A 17,895-nucleotide genomic window follows, 5' to 3' on the forward strand; every position below is an offset into this window, starting at 1 on the left:
TGTGAAAATTGCGCATTTATATGATCTGTGGTTAACAAGATAAGAGGAAAGAAATCCAAAGAAATGCTTCTCTGACATCACAGGTAGGATAAAAAAACAAAACAACTGATTTTCAAAACCTTCAACGAGTTTCTAGCCAGAGGGAGGCTATTTTTCTTGATCCCCACGTCACCGTCTGTCACGTTCTGACCAGTAAAGGGGTTATTTGTTATTGTAGTTTGGTCAGGACGTGGCAGGGGGTGTTTGTTTTATGTGGTTCGGGGTTTGTTGGGTTATGTTATTATGTAAGAGGGGTGTTTGTTTAGTGTGTTCCGGGGTTTTTGGGCTATGTTAGTTCTAGTCGTTCTATGTCTATGTTTAGTTAATGGGGTTGACCTTCAATTGGAAGCAGCTGCTCCTCGTTGCTTCTAATTGAAGGTCTTATTTAAGAGAGGTGTTTGTTCTATGGTATTGGTGGGTAGTTGTCTCCTGTTTAGTGTCTGAGCACCTGATAGGACTGTTAGTGTCGTTTGTTTTGTATACGTGATTTGTTTGTTTTTCCTTCTTCACATTAAAAAGAAGATGAGTATACACGTTCCCGCTGCGTTTTGGTCTGATCCTTACGACACCCGTTACACCGCCAATCTCATAGTGTTCTAAAATCACTGTTTTTAAAATGTTTAAACTTTTGATGTCATCGGGTAGGATGTTTTCACTTTTTTTTTATTATACAAAAAGTAGACATGTTGTTTTCACGTGTTGACAATGGTACGGTGCAGGAGATGATGAAAATGAAGTTGAAATGTGATGGAGTTGCCCTTTAAAGTGCATCTAAATTAATATGTACTACCCTATCACTTGGCAACATTAAGGATTTGTGTTTTATGCTTTGCTTTGGTAAATGTTCAACAGATATTAAGCATTAGCATAACATCTTGCTAAGTAAAAAAAGAGTGGGCAGGAGAGCAAGGCTACTCAGCTACAGCTTGGCTTGATAGCCTACCATAGAGGTCTCCTCTGTTCCTCCCATTGAGAGAGCAGGCACCATGGACTAGCGACACCAACGAGAGAAGTAGAATAGCACCGGTCAGGTTCATCATGGGAGAGGCCCTCTGGAGACTCAGGGGAGAAGGGACTTCAGGAGAACCTAGGCCAAAGAAAAATATTCAATAAAAAGAGAATGTTTAAGCACATCCAGCTTGGGTGGTCAAAGCCTGAAACCCCTCTTCACACCCAGCCTCCATACATCCTGTTGTTGGCCTTCGTAATCATCATCCAAATATAAATGCATCAGAATTTTCCTCAGTCAACATCGGTACCTACTACCTACCTTCAAGTCAAGAGTAAATGCTTTTTGAAACAAAGTACATTGTTAAAAAAAAAAAAAAAAAAAGATTGACAAATTATTTTCCAATACTGGTATTTCCAAATGCTTTGGTGCATAATGCTTATGACTTCACTTCAGATTCATACAAGTGTTGAATATCATGTCTATTCCCATTGAATCACACTTAACAAAGGAGAAGTTTCCTTACCATTCTAAAGACAAGTGGTATGGTTCTAAACTGACAAATGGATTTGATCCAAACTCTTCTAAAGTGACCAGTGGTAGGTTCTAAGCACTTTAGAATACGTATGCGTTTAATAAAGTTGCATTTCTTACCTTTCTCTTTTTTGCATATGTGTTAAAATGTGAATATCCCACAGGTTTGGGTTGTCCAGGTGTGTTTTCTGCTCTCTCTGCTAGTGGTCTGTGCAACAGGAGAGGGTGGGGCTCACCTGCAAAGTAACCTCCCATCTCATACAGTTTACACCCCACACAATCCTTACTGCTACCTTACAGCAGCTTCTACTGAGGATGATAGAGTAAATTACAGGGGATTTAATAAAGTAGACTACACAAATACATAGCACACAGTGCAATCTTTGCTGTTTTTTAAACTCATTTTGGATGAAGTATCGCTGTGTGGCCTAAAAACGTTGCCAGTAGTGTCAGGGATTTCTTCGTCGTCAGACGATATAGCGAAATCATCGTCGGAAAAAGAGGACCAATATGCAGCAGAGTTGAGATAGTTCATTTTGAACATTTAATAAACTCAAAAATGAACATACAAAATAACAAAACGAACTCACGATTACTAGACAGTCCTGTTAGGCTCACACACGCTAAACAAGAAACAATCTCCCACAAATACACAGACAAACACACCCAACTAATATAGGACTTCCAATCAAAGGCAACACCACACAGCTGCCTTCAATTGGAAGTCCACCCCAATTAACCAAACATAGACATACAACCAACTAGATCAACATAGAAATACATAAACAAGGAACAGTGCCCAAAAACCCCAGAATACTTAAATCAAATGCCCTTTTAGAAAAACACCACCCCGGACCACATAAACCAAATACCCTCTGCCACGTCCTGACCAAACTACAATAACAATTAACCCTTATACTGGCCAGGACGTGACAAGTAGTGACGATTCAAGGCCCTCTGAAGGTTCAATGTCCTCTTAGAGAAGTTTCTACAGGATGCACTTCCTCACATTATAACAATCTCACAGTCTTCACCTCAGAATGACATGGAGGTCTGACTCAGTCAACTGAACAAGACTGTGCGAAGAATCAGAACACAGTTCTTGGCTAAAGTTGTTAGATTCAAGTCTCTGCAAAGTCCAATCTAAACAATGTAATGGATCTCAAATAGCATTTGGCTCTCCCCAGATCAGACCTGAAGGAGTCCTTTCATTGCTATAAACTTGTCCTTGATGGAAACATTGACGAGTCAAGCACCCAGCTACTTTTTCTATCTCACTCTTATGCAACACTGAAGCTAAAAGCTGTGTCAAAGTGTCCTGGTAAATTGTTTTTTAATGTACAATAGATTTCTCATTTCCTCAGACATGAGAAAAACAGAAATTTCTTGCTCTAACACAGGAGTTTGGTGGCCCCTTAATTGGGGAGCTCGGGCTCGTGGTAATGACTGGAGTGGAATCAGTGGAATGGTATCAAATACATGGTTTCCAGGTGTTTGATGCCATTCCATTTGCGCCGTTCCGGCCATTGTTAGCAGCCTCCACTAAGAATAAGTTCACATGCAGATAAGTGCCTGCAGCATGCAATTCAAATCTGATATGGACTGGTCTTTGTCTCAGGTGGGTCTGTTTGGCCCTCAGGCTAACATAATGGAAGTCAGGAGATACAATCATCTATTGATCAACTAAATGTTGAACAAGAATACCAGTGTGCAATTTACTTTGAGTGATTGTGGAAATCTTTGCCCCTGTCTACCATGTTGTTGTTCAGCCCACCATGCTGAACGTTTCCATCCACACTTTGGAGCATGATGGTCTGTCAGTTGTGGCAGCCAGGATGCATGTATATGCATGTTTGGCCTTCGCAGTTCCTGACTTGGTATAGGCTCTGAGATGAAATAGGCTATGAAGTCACTCTCCTATCTCACAGCAATAGGCTACTATACCCATATTGTCAAATATGTTAAATAGGCTACCGGTCTATTTACTTTCGAGGATGCTTACTGAATGAGAGACGGATAAATGGTAGCTTAACATTTGTTGTGTAGCGGTAATAAACCAGTCATGTCAGACAAGGAGAGACATGTCCTGCTGTAACGATATGCGCTGAGAGTCGGGAAGCAAGTTCAGGGAGTGAGTGTTTTAATAAAATAAACATCATCCAAACCAGAAACACTAACAGCACACAGACATGAAACTGAAATAGAAACAACGACATCTGGGGAAAGACCTAAAGGGAGTGACATATATATAGGGAAGGTAATATGATATGATTAGGCTATGATTTAGGCCTATATACTGTGATAAAAGTCAAATAAATATTATACGACATACTATGTGAGATAGTAGATGACAATTTGTGCATACCCATGGTCTGAGCTGTTTGTGGAAATATGCACACTTTCCAACTGACAATCTCTTAGAAAAATATATAATCTACCAAGATTTAAAAATAACTGAAATTGGCACAAGATGGAGGTAATGTTGGATCATCACTAACAAAATTACAGTTAACTAAAATGTACAGTTAATCCAGTATAAACTAATGTATAGAATCACAAATTCTACAGCACAAGGCAGAGTAATGTCTTAAAAGTAAAACTAACAATTCCTCAGTAATCCATGCATTCTGGGAATGCTATAAAATCCCAAAGTTATGGGCGGAGTTAGGAAGTTGGCTGTATTACAATGTAAATGTATTTTAATCCTCCTGTCTACATATTTCAAGACATGGCAAATGAGCGTGCAGTGAGATACAACATAGATTGGACAAAATTTTGCTTGTCAATAAAAACTATACTTAACTGGAAATCAACCAATCTTCCAGCAGTAACACAATTGAACGGTCAAATGCGTTATTATCTAAATGTTGAAAGCGTGTGGGTGAAGACGGAGAGAAACAAAATGGTGCAGTTTGAGGTAATGTGAAGGGAAGGGAAGTCTGTCTTCAATCAGACTAGATGCCTCTAGGCCATGTTTTACTCCAGATTATAGATTCTGATAACTCAAATGGTGAACATTATTTTACATTTACATACATTTACATTTAAGTCATTTAGCAGACGCTCTTATCCAGAGCGACTTACAAATTGGAAACCAAACAGACTTGTGAAAGGTATGTTGAATCCTTTCAAGCGATGTTGAAAAATAGACCTGAAACTTGACCCTTTTCTTTCATAGGCATTTCTGTTTACTTCCGATAGCCTTTGTTCCAGAGAGACACAGCAATTCAATCATAATGGCACCAGCGGTAGAGCACCCCCACAGAGAGGGAGAATTCCTGACAGATATAAAGCTTGATGTCACATTTTCAACATGCACACTTGGACGCAAGTCAACTGAGTTGTGTGCAATGTCCACGAGCTGCCAGTGCCGATCACTTAAATTTACAAAACAAGGTTCAACCATACTAACCGCCACACTGCCTTCATTCAGATGTTTCCAGATTGACTATTTTGAATCGAACACACAGCCTATATTGGTCTGCTAATACAGGACAAGTAAAAACCCAGTGCACTACTTCTGTCTAAACTAAATGTATTGGAGTGTTTACAAACATTTGTAACTTCAGTCTAATCATTATCTGTATAAAACAGTATATCTGATAATACTTGTGGAATACAAAAATACTTGCTTGATATAAACATCCTCTCACCGTCAACTGCGTATATTTTCAGCAAACTTTACATGTGTAAATATTTGTATGAACATAACAAGATTCAACAACTGAGAAAACTGAGACATGAGACATGTGACTAACAGAAATGGAATAATGTGTCCCTGAACAAAGGGGGGGGGGGGGGGGTCAAAATCAAAAGTAACAGTCAGTATCTGGTGTGGCCACCAGCTGCATTAAGTACTGCAGTGCATCTCCTCCTCATGGACTGCACCAGATTTGCCAGTTCTTGCTGTGAGATGTTACCCCACTCTTCCACCAAGGCACCTGCTATTTCCCAGACATTTCTGGGGGGAATGGCCCAAGCCCTCACCCTCCGATCCAACAGGTCCCAGACGTGCTCAATGGGATTGAGATCCGGGCTCTTCGCTGGCCATGGCAGAACACTGACATTCCTGTCTTGCAGGAAATCACGCTCAGAACGAGCAGTATGGCTGGTGGCATTGTCATGCTGAAGGGTCATGTCAGGATGAGCCTGCAGGAAGGCTACCAGATGAGGGAGGAGGATGTCTTCCCTGTAACGCACAGCGTTGAGATTGCCTGCAATGACAACAAGTTCAGTCTGATGATGCTGTGACACACCGCCCCAGACCATGACGGACCCTCCACTTCCAAATCGATCCCGCTCCAGAGTACAGGCCTCGGTGTAACGCTCATTCCTTCGACGATAAACGCGAATCCGACCATCACCCCTGGTGAGACAAAACTGGGACTCGTCAGTGAAGAGCACTTTTTGCCAGTCCTGTCTGGTCCAGCGACGGTGGGTTTGTGCCCATAGGCAACGTTGTTGCCGGTGATGTCTGGTGAGGACCTGCCTTACAACAGGCCTACAAGCCCTCGGTCCAGCCTCTCTCAGCCTATTGCGGACAGTCTGAGCACTGATGGAGGGATTGTGCGTTCCTGGTGTAACTCGGGCAGTTGTTGTTGCCATCCTGTACCTGTCCCGCAGGTGTGATGTTCGGATGTACCGATCCTGTGCAGGTGTTGTTACACGTGGTCTGCCACTGCGAGGATGATAAGCTGTCCGTCATGTCTCCTTGTAGTGTGGTCTTAGGCGTCTCACAGTACGGACATTGCAATTTATTGCCCTGGCCACATCTGCAGTCCTCATGCCTCCTTGCAGCATGCCTAAGGCACGTTCACGCAGATGAGCAGGGACCCTGGGCATCTTTCTTTTGGTGTTTTTCAGTCAGTAGAAAGGCCTCTTTAGTGTCCTAAATTTTCATAACTGTGACCTTAATTGCCTACTGTCTGTAAGCTGTTAGTGTCTTAACGACCGTTCCACAGGTGCATGTTCATTAATTGTTTATGGTTCATTGAACAAGCATGGGAAACAGTGTTTAAACCCTTTACAATGAAGATCTGTGAAGTTATTTGGATTTTTACAAATTATCTTTGAAAGACAGGGTCCTGAAAAAGGGACGTTTCTTTTTTCGCTGAGTTTATGTTTTCCAGTTTCTTGAAATACTTAGCAAATGCAGCTTATTTCTATATGAAAACTGCAACGGTCTATTCATTCCTTTACGATTTTAGAAGATGCTCTTATCCAGAGCAATTTACAGTAGTGAGTGCATTATTTTTTGTACTGATCCCCAGTGAGAATAGAACCCACAACCCCATCAGTGTTAACACCATGTGTTACCAGCTCAGCCACATCATCACATCATATCATCACAAACCACGTTTTATTTTATTTTTTATTTCACCTTTATTTAACCAGGCAGACCAGTTGAGAACAAGTTCTCATTTACAACTGCGACCTGGCCAAGATAAAGCAAAGCAGTTCGACACATACAACAAACATACAGTCAATAATACAATAGAAAAAGTCTATATACAGTGTGTGCAAATGAGGTAAGATAAGGGAGGTAAGGCAATAAAATAGGCCATAGTGGTGAGGTAATTATGATATAGCAATTAAACAGTAGAGTGATAGATGTGCAGAAGATGAATGTCCAAATAGAGATACTGGGGTGCATAGGAGCAAAATAAATAAATAAATACAGTATGGGGCTGAGGTAGTTGGATGGGCTGTTTACAGATGGGCTATGTACAGGTGCAATGATCTGTGAGCTGCTCTGACAGCTGGTGCTTGAAGTTAGTGAGGGAGATAAGAGTCTCCAGCTTCAGTGATCTTTTTTTTTGCAGTTTGTTACAGTCATTGGCAGCAGAGAACTGGAAGGGAAGGTGGCCAAAGAGGAATTGGCTTTGGGGGTGACCAGTGAAATATACCTGCTGGAGCGTGTGCTGCTATGGTGACCAGTGAGCTGAGATAAGGCGGGGCTTTACCTAGCGACGACTTGTAGATGACCTGGAGCCAGTGGGTTTGGCGACGAGTATGAAGCGAGGGCCAGCCAACGAGAGCGTAGAGGTCACAGTGGTGGGGGGTATATGAGGCTTTGGTGACAAAACGGATGGCACTGTGATAGACTGCATCCAATTTGTTGAGTAGAGTGTTGGAGGCTATTTTGTAAATGACATTGCCGAAGTCGAGGATTGGTAGGATGGTCAGTTTTACGAGGGTATGTTTGGCAGCATGAGTGAAGGATGCTTTGTTGCGAAATAGGAAGCTGATTCTAGATTTAATTTTGGATTGGAGATGCTTAATGTGGGTCTGGAAGGAGAGTTTACAGTCTAACCAGACACCTAGGTATTTGTAGTTGTCCACATATTCTAGGTCAGAACCGTCTAGAGTAGTGATGCTGGATGGACGGGCGGGCAGGTGCGGGCAGCGATCGGTTGAAGAGCATGCATTTAGTTTTACTTGCATTTAAGAGCAGTTGGAGGCCACGGAAGGAGAGTTGTATGGCATTGAAGCTCATCTGGAGGTTAGTTAGCACAGTGTCCAAAGAAGGGCCAGAAGTATACAGAGTGATGTCGTCTGCGTAGAGGTGGGTCAGAGAATCACCAGCAGCAAGAGCAACATCATAACTGAATACAGGGAAGAGAGTCGCCCCGAGGATTGAAACCTGTGGCACCCCCATAGAGACTGCCGGAGGTCCGGACAACAGGCCCTACGATTTGACACACTGAACTCTATCAGAGAAGTAGTTAGTGAACCAGGCGAGGCAGTCATTTGAGAAACCAAGGCTGTTGAGTCTGCCGATAAGAATGTGGTGATTGACAGAGTCGAAAGCCTTGGCCAGGTCGATGAATACGGCTGCACAGTATTGTCTCTTATCGATGGCAGTAATGATATCGTTTAGGACCTTGAGCGTGGCTGAGGTGCACCCATGACCAGCTCGGAAGCCAGAATGCATAGTGGAGAAGGTACGGTGGGATTCGAAATGGTCGATGGTCTGTTTGTTAACTTGGCTTTCGAAGACCTTAGAAAGGCAGGGTAGGATAGAAACAGGTCTGTAGCAGTTTGGGTCTAGAGTGTCTTCCCCTTTGAAGAGGGGGATGACCGTGGCAGCTTTCCAATCTTTGGGGATCTCAGACAATACGAAAGAGAGGTTGAATAGGCTAGTGATAGGGGTTGCAACAATTTCAGCAGATCATTTTAGAAAGAGAGGGTACAGATTGTCTAGCCCGGCTGATTTGTAGGGATCCAGAATTTGCAGCTCTTTCAGAACATCAGCTATCTGGATTTGGGTGAAGGAGAAATGGGAGAGGCTTGGGCAAGTTGCTGTGGGGGGTGCAGGGCAGTTGACTGGGGTAGGGGTAGCCAGGTGGAAAGCATGGCCAGCCGTAGAAAAATGCTTATTGAAATTCTCGATTATCGTTAATTTATTGGTGGTGACAGTGTTTCCTATCCTCAGTGCAGTGGGCAGCTGGGAGGAGGTGCTCTTATTCTCCATGGACTTTACAGTGTCCAATAACTTTTTTGAGTTTGTGCTACAGGATGCAAATTTCTGTTTGAAAAAGCTAGCCTTAGCTTTCCTAACGGCTTGTGTATATTGGTTCCTAACTTCCCTGAAAAGTTACATATCACGGGGGCTATTTGATGCTAACGCAGTACGCCACAGGATGTTTTTGTGCTGGTCAAGGGCAGTCAGGTCTGGAGTGAACCCAGGGCTATATCTGTTCCTGGTTCAACATTTTTTGAATGGGGCTTGCTTATTTAAGATGGTGAGGAAGGCACTTTTAAAGAATTGACTTAATGTCTCAATGTACTTAATTACTGTATTGTGCATTGTTTTTCCTCATGGTGATGGAAAGTCTACAAGACCAGCCTATGTGCAATACAGTAATGTACATTTACATTAACTGGTTTGTAAGGATGGTAAATTAATACTGCACAAAAAGTGGTTGTTTCCCATGTTATTTGATCAAGAAAAAGGTTTAATTTGTTGTGGATGTTTTGTGTCTATGCCCATAACTTTGGACCTTTTGATGTAAATGTTTGAGGACAGGGTTTTGTTCTTTCTAGATTCCGTTAGAGAAAGGGACAAGGCAACAACTCTTACAATTCCAACTATTGAATCCTGCAAGATACTGTTCTTAATTACACTACCTTTTTTTGCCAAAGCTGAGATGCTGAAGAAATGTTTTTGCCTGCACTACAGAGATCAATATCAATCTGCTAATAATAGTAAAGGCCCAGTGCACTGCTTTTGTGATATGTATATTTTTTTTAATTCAGATTTTTCAGGGGGTGATGCAGTACTCTTACTTCCCTCGGCTATGCTCGCACATGTCTGAACAAACTAAGAAAAGCCTACCGCAAAGTATTCATCAGACCATTAGCCCGTCACATCAGCGTATGACGTCCAGACATGAGTTGCCAAATACAAGTACACTGGCAGTACATTTATGTTGAGAAATCAGTCTTAACATGTTTATTAAAAACATAATCTATTACATTCAGGGAGTGTAGACCAAAAACCAATGATCTGGAAACTAACGTATTTCATTGTTCAGGAGGCAGAGTGGCGTGGGAGGCAATTCATGCCTAAAATTGCATATAAAAAAGACTTACGTAAAAAGGGTTGCGTATGCTGCAGTTCTGTGGTGAGAGTTTTATAAATGAGGCCATAAATGTAACTAGGGGTAGCCTAGCCCAGCAGTCCCCAACTCCAGTCCTCGAGTACCCCCACAGCAGACATGTTGTAGCCCAGACAAACATACCTGATTCAACTCATTGAGGGCCTGATGATTAGTTGACAAGTTGAAGTGTGCTTGTCCGGGGTTACAACAAAACTGTGTACTGTTGGGGATACTGGAGGACCGGAGCTGGGAACCACTGGCCTAGGCTACTATATGCCACTGTGGGGTTAGCATGGTAACTGGACTGGGTTTAAACCTTGACAAGCAGGAGCAAAGTGACAAGTGTTGCCCGAGGATAAATGTCTGCTGAGTGAAAAAGGTTTCAGAGTCAGACCTCTTGGCATCACAACTTTATTTAACTAGACAAGTCAGTTAAGAACAAATTCTTATTTACAGTGTCGGCCTACACCGGCCAAACCCAGATGATGCTGGGCCAATTGTGTGCTGCTCTATGGAACTCCCAATCACAGCCAGTTGTGATACAGTCTGGATTTGAACCAGGGTGTATGTAGTGATGCCTCCAGCACTGAGATGCAGTGCCTTAGATTGCTGTGCCACTCAGGAACACCAACTTCTTCTGCACTGGTGTCAGAAATGGGATGGAGTTCACTGAAGGTGTGTTTTGGAGTGGGGTGTCCTAGAGCAGAGAAGTGCAGTTATATTTCACCGCAAAATGTTCTGTACCCTGGTCCACTTGTCACGATTGTGTGTAGGAAACGGACCAAGGCGCAGCGTGAGTATCGTTCCACATCTTTTATTTGAATGTGAAACTTTGCAAGACAAAACAAAATTTAAACAAACCACGACGACAGCGGTGCAACATGCACTAACTCAAAAATAATCTCCCACAAACACAAGTGGGAAAAACAAACTACTTAAATATGATCCCCAATTAGAGACAACGATGACCAGCTGCCTCTAATTGGGGAATCATACAAAAAACCCAACATAGAAAAAAGAAACTAGAACACAACATAGAAAAAATAAACTAGATAAAACCCCCCAGTCACGCCCCTGACCTACTCTACCATAGAAAATAAGAGCACTCTATGGTCCAGGACGTGACACCACTCCTGTTTTGTAGATCTGCTAGGTCTGGATAGGTAACAACAAAATTATCAAAGGTGTTAGTAATTGTCACTGAAAGTTACAGAAAAGCAAGGCAAGGTTGTGAGATTTGGCAAAGTTGTGAGGTTTGGCAAGGTTGTGAGGTTTGTAAATCTCATTAAATGTTGAAGAGCATAGAGCACTGGAGGCACATTCCCCACTCCTCTTGCAAACCACAATCATAGAAAACAAACGGTCCCTCAATCAGCCTTTTGAATTTCCCTAGAGGCACCAATTCATCCAAATTGAGAGAGCCTTGCATAACCGATAAAGACCAACAATACTAGGCCTATATTGTAAAGGCTGATATTATTTTAATGGTGTTAGTCTCCTGGTACAAATAACCACTCCTGTTACATCACTTACCTATTTCTATCTGCATCAGAATTTCCTTAGAATTCCCTCCCGCGGCTCTGACCATAAAGTCTCCCAGTAGAACTAATTCAGGAGGATGTAGGGGTGTGTATGACGCACAGGTCGTGTAGACTATACCGAATAGTAGCTGGATGAAATACTGTAGGCTACTCTTTGCCTAACCATTCGGGGCGGGGTGTGAGGAGTGGCCGGTCGCACCAATTTCTGCAGAACAAGATTGGGCTTTGGGTTCTATAAGGGAATGGGACTCCTGCCTGCGCGCACCAGATAGTGCATCAGCCACATTGTAAGTTTACATATTTTCCGCACGCTTTTTTTGTTTGTTGTGCATGCAAACCTAGTCTACATTTAAATAATACAAAAATGTTGTGATTTAACGAATTTGCTCACAATGTCTCAGTGTATATGCCTAAAAAAAAATGTAATGTAAAATAATCGTGTAAGCTAATAAAAGAAATAGGCTGAAGTGAATTGATCACAAATCCCTCTATTGGTGTCCATTGGATAGGCCTACCTGTCGTCGCAGTATGCGATCATTTAAGTTCAGCAAGTGAATAGCCTACTCTGAAATGTTAAACATGTAGGGCTACAAAGATAATAAAGCTGCCTTGTTGATTATAGTTAGGCTATAGACTGCATGCGCAACTTGCATGCTCAACATGTTTCAAGAGTGTATTGAACAAATTAATTAGGTTCAAATTATTATGGAAACTGTATCTCTTTGCCGTGGATAAACCGGATCAAAATAAACAGTAGAATGGTATGTGTGCGTACGTGCATGTGTGCTTGAAATTCATTGGAAGAAATTCTTGTCCATTTTCCAAAATCATGTTCAGGAAACATTTGGATAACTTTCTCAAACATTCTGTGACAGTCTTTGTTCCCAAAATTGGTGTGTTGGTTGAAGACAAATGGTGTTGACTGGTAGTGGAGCCTCCTGCCAGCTGGATGCTGTAACAGTATTTCACAGACACTCCAGGACTACTGCAGATCATGCTTATCCTACTACCCACCATTAATCACCATGCTGTAACAGTATTTCACAGACACTCCAGATCATCCTTATCCTACTACTCACCATTAATCACCATGCTGTACAGTTGCATAATAGACCATTCCCCTGTTGAAGTACTTTTGTTCACTAATGAAGTTTGTCAATGAATGCTGCCGTATGATGCTGGGATGTTAGTACCTTATGATGCTGGGGATGTTAGCACCTTGTGTTGCTGGGATGTTAGCACCTTGTGTTGCTGGGATGTTAGCACCTTATGATGCTGGGGTGTTAGTACCTTGTGTTGCTGGGATGTTAACACCTTGTTTTCTAACAGTGTATATCTAAAACCTCTAAGTGTTCATGGCTGTCCCCATAGAATAACTATTTGAAGAACCCATTTTGGTTCCAGGTAAAAACTATTGCAGCCCAACACTTTTGGGTTCCCTTGTAGAACCTTTTCGACATAGGGTTAATTTGGGAACCCCTTTTTTATAAGATGGTACAGTGTGATTGTTCTTTGGCCCAGATGAATGTCCACACATTTGATTCTGGATTTTAGATGAGCCCCCCCCCCAGCACTCACAAAGATGGTACATAATTTTTTTATTTTTTAGTTTGACTTTCCAGGAAACCATGAATCAAGGGTTGAGGTTGAGCAGGTACAATGTTTGTGATGCTGGTTGTAAACTCAAGACGCGATGTTGAGTCTTCGTCTGACCAGATAAACACAGTTTATGGGTCCTTCACATCCCTATCCACAGATCACACAAACGTGCACGCGCACACACACACACCACACACACACACACACACACACACACACACACACACACACACACACACACACACACACACACACACAGCAGAGTGAACACATCCATCAGTAGGTCCAACCCAGAGACCAGATCATCTAGTGACTGTTTATAGTTTCCTGTTTATATCGCTGTATGGGGAAATTGTTTTTTCATGTTCAGGAAATTGCTCCAGGTGTGTTTACAGGTTTTGTCACGCCTCTCTTCGACACCACATGAAGGCCTCCTTATCAAATCCATTAATTATAACCCACACAATAATTCACATTTCCTTTTGCTGTAGGATTCTTTCCTGTTGTGAGAAACTGGTCAAATGAAGATCCTGCATCTGTAACCATTATTCTGTCCTGCCCTCCACTTCTCTTTCCAAATAACCTTTTCATTTAGATGGATTTTATTAAGACCAAAGTTTGGATACTTTCTCACTATATCGTTCAGTGTTGCTCTATTTCCTTTCAGGATAAACACAGTGTTCTCTTCTTGTTGTGTCAGTCTGCATCACAACGCCCATGGATGTGCACCCTTCATTTGTTGCGGAATTTCATAACGGGGAATTTCCGCCTAATACACAAGACAGAGCCAATTAACGGGAAAGTGGCCTTTCAGACCATTTAGGGCAATGTCTAATTGTTTCACTCCCAGGCTCAGACTTGATCTTGGCAAAGCCACATATTTTCATATACGTCTGTCAAAAATTTGCAACAAAAACAATACAGTTTTTAGTCTTCAATGACATGCAAACCACGACAGCCACATCAATAAGTGTACTGGATCATATCACAGCCAAATCAGAGAAGTTTGCAGCCAATAACAGCCAAGCAATAACATCTAATCAGTGCTACTCCAACTGCTTCTGGTTCAAGTAGCCTTAAATATTGTTATAGTTAAGCAATCTGGTACAATGTGATCATTACAATACGAATTCAGTGTAGTGTTCTGTTCTATTGATGATCAAGGTCACACAGTACAATGTTATTAATACTGTGTAATTAATTACTGTACTGCATGGCAACACTATTGTAGCCAACACTACATTACTTAAATCTGCAACATTGGTTTGCTGAAACCTCAGCCACTGATAGATGTCAACTGCATCAAAAATTCAAACTCACTCACCAACATTCTGAATAACAGTAAGACTGCAGCAACCACTGCTGCCAAGGTGATCTAACTCAGCTACATGACAAATAGGAATCTATAAGAACGTTTTTTTTTAAACAGCAACAGTTCCACAGGCTTCTGAATTTTCAACATGATTGAAATTAGCTGTGATAGTGGTTTTCTGGAAAAGCTGCTGCCACTCTCCCTGTAAAAAGCCTTTTGAGAAACACTCTGGCTGTGTAAACAAACTGACTGTGTTTACACAGCTACCCGAAGAACACAATTCAGAATTTTTTTCATATCCAATCTTTTTTTTCTGAGTGTCCAGACTCAGTGTCCAGACATTTTACCCATATCAGATTTGTTCACACAGATGTTCGCACAGATGTAGCCTCTGAAGTAGATGGCCGGGTGGGGTTTATGTGGAGCCAGAGAAAACAGGGGTTCAAAGTGTAGAACCCAGTTCCTACATTTGAATATAAAAATTGATTTTATCAAACACAACTATGCTGCATTTTATCTCTGGGACCCTCAGGATGACAAATCAGAGCAAGATTACTGAATGTAAGTAAATTATTTACATTCAGAGGTGAATGTATCAAACCAGTTGCCGTGGTACGTTTTTTGTTGTTGTGCACTCTCCTCAAACAATAGCATGGTATTTTTTCACTGTAATAGCTACTGTAAATTGTACAGTGCAGTTAGATTAACAAGAATTTAAGCTTTCTGCCCATGTAAGACATGTCTATGTCCTGGAAAGTTTGCTGTTACTTACAACTGTCATGCTAATCACATTAGCGCATGTTAGTTCAACCGTCCCAGTATAGGGACACCGATCATGTAGAGGTTAAAATGTTGGGGTGGTTGCCATGGTAATGGCAGGTCATGTGCAAAAAAGGAACACTTCAGAGCAAATCAATTATGATTTGAGCATCTAGACTGAGGTCACATATGTAGCATCAGAATTGTATCAGGATTGAGATCCACATATGGTGGTGGTATACAGTAAATCATAAGTCAAAAGATCAGATTCCATGTGTTTTTTGTTGTTGCTGTTTACACATTAGGGACAAGATCAGATAGGTATTAGATATGGAAATAATTGGCAAACGATCTGAATTGGGCTGCCTGTGTAAACACAGCCCCTGTGGTCCACAGCCAGACTAGCATAACCTGTAGTTCTGTACATTGAACAGCCAAGTTCCTTTGTTTACACCTCTTAAAGCCTCAACGTCTGTGTATAAAACACAGCCGGCACCAGCTGTAAATCGAAAGTGAAAAGAAGTCAATGTTAGGCTTCTCTATTGAGAGAAAGAGGAGGGGAAGAAGGCCATTGCATTGGTTATCCCATAGGTCTAGGACGTCTTGTCAGCAGAGCCAACAACAGCATACAGCTGTGGTGAAGAGCTCTGAAATAGGATCTATTCACGTCTTTGGGCTTTATGATGATGATGATGTGTATGTTTAATGGAACAGTCATGCAGCTAAAGCAGTTAATAACTGATGCCTACCAGAACCCCACAGTCATCAGTTCAACAGTCAACATGGATTGATAGGTAACAAACATAAATTCAGCTTGAAATAAACCAGCCACCAAAACACTATTGTTGATTTATATGTTACATTAAAGAGTCAGTCTTGGATAATTGTACTGGACCGTTCTGACCATAGACAATCTTGACCTTGACTCATCATGAAGAGGTAAACAAAATGTTTGTGGTGTAATCATTGTCCTGTAGAAAGCTTTAAAGTACTCCATAATTTAACAGATGCCTTGTGCCTGAATGTTCACGGTCAATCTGTGGCTACAGTTTGAGTGGAATAGATGATTTGCCATTGAAAACAATGGGGCCCGACTCTTTTAGACCTCACTCTGTTGAGCGGAAAGGAACTGCTTTGAACGCTGCCTAAATAAACCGAGGTAGAGAACAGAGCGTGAAGGAAATGTGCATGAGATCTGTTAGACCCAGATGTAAGTATATTCAGTGGACTCTGACCTGAACAAATGAGATGTCAAGACTGCCCTTTCAATCACTGTCATTTAAGTGCGATTCTTGTTTGAAATGGGGGTCTGCAAATCACGATTACCTCCAGATGCATCCAGTTAGAATGGACCCCCGTTTCCTGAATTTCTCAACTCATTGGGATCGTGCCTCAACAAGCATTGGTATAAGACTCTTAAACAACCAGACACATACAGTACACATTAACCAGGCACACACACACAGACACACACTCTCTCTTGATACAGTCAGTTTTAATCGCTGAGTTGATTATTGTTGCGCATTCTGACTGAAAAACTGTACAGTATGTTCTAGCCAGTTCCCATACCCTTTCTCTGGAATAAGTCTGACTGGACCCAGGCACATCAAGCATTGTTTTTTTAAAGGGAAACCTGTCAGAATTGTATTTTTATTTTAGCTGGCTTGCAAGATAGGACGGCATATTTGGAATCCATTTGGGAATGGTGGTCGAATCTACAGATAATCCATAGATGAAGTATTTTCAAAAGGGCCTTTGTCCTAAATACGTTTATTGGCTGTTTTACATTAGCGTAATCCTGTCCTAAATACATTTATAGGCTGTTTTACATTAACTGAATTACTGTCATAAAGACATTTATAGGATGTTTTACATTAACTGAAATCTGTCCTAGAGACATTTATAGGCTGTTTTACAGTTGCTGAATACTGTCCTAAACACATTAATGGGCTGTTTTACATTAGCTGAATCCTGTCCTAAAGACATTTATAGGCTGTTTTACATGAACTGAATCCTGTCCTAAAGACATTTATAGGCTGTTTTACATTAACTGAATCCTGTCCTAAAGACATTTATAGGCTGTTTTACATTAGCTGAATCCTCTCCTAAACACATTAATGGGCTGTTTTACATTAGCTGAATCCTGTCCTAAAGACATTTATAGGCTGTTTTACATTAGCTGAATCCTCTCCTAAACACATTAATGGGCTGTTTTACATTAGCTGAATCCTGTCCTAAAGACATTTATAGGCTGTTTTACATTAGCTGAATCTTGTCCTAAAACATATTTATACGCTGTGTTGTGCATTAGGTGAATCCTGTTCGGGAGTGAAAGAAACGAGGAAGAAGAATTCAGATAAGCAGCCCTCTTCGACATGCCCTTTGTCTAGAATGTGGTGCACACATACCATACTGCCAGGCTGGAAGTTAACACTTCTGTTCCCTTAACATCAAAATAGATGGCACTGGCAATGTCTCAAATGGACACAAATGTCCTAAAAGTGTGATAGAGGACCAGTGTGTGTGTGTGCACTTAGAAAAAAGGCTTTCAAAAGGGTT

General features: G+C 41.5%; 2 protein-coding genes across 10 annotated transcripts in view; one reads left to right on the top strand and one right to left on the bottom strand.

Annotated features, from left to right (window-relative positions):
• The window catches only part of LOC106574332 (collagen alpha-1(VI) chain), a 44,410-nt gene extending 42,640 nt beyond the window's left edge, over positions 1-1,770 (bottom strand). For all 6 annotated transcript variants that reach the window (XM_082975644.1, XM_082975648.1, XM_082975647.1 and 3 more), the window contains exons 1-2: positions 1,643-1,770; positions 983-1,126 (exon numbers count right to left, since the gene is read on the bottom strand). In XM_082975644.1, coding sequence (XP_082831770.1) covers positions 983-1,079 — 97 coding nt within the window. In that variant the 5' untranslated portion in view covers positions 1,080-1,126; positions 1,643-1,770. The remainder of the gene's footprint in view (positions 1-982; positions 1,127-1,642) is intronic.
• A 9,943-nt stretch (positions 1,771-11,713) lies between these two features.
• LOC106585541 (collagen alpha-6(VI) chain) overlaps positions 11,714-17,895 on the top strand; it is a 44,330-nt gene continuing 38,148 nt past the window's right edge. For 2 of the 4 annotated variants that reach the window (XR_006764364.2, XM_045712854.2), the window contains exon 1: positions 11,761-11,953. The gene's annotated coding sequence lies outside the window, so the exon portion shown is untranslated. Of the gene's footprint in view, positions 11,954-17,895 lie in introns of all 4 variants that reach the window. The other 2 variants (XM_045712855.2, XM_045712856.2) reach the window with 2 other exon arrangements.

This window comes from Salmo salar, chromosome 05 (genome assembly GCF_965601325.2).
Source record: "Salmo salar chromosome 05, fSalSal1, whole genome shotgun sequence".
Classification (NCBI taxonomy): domain Eukaryota; kingdom Metazoa; phylum Chordata; class Actinopteri; order Salmoniformes; family Salmonidae; genus Salmo; species Salmo salar.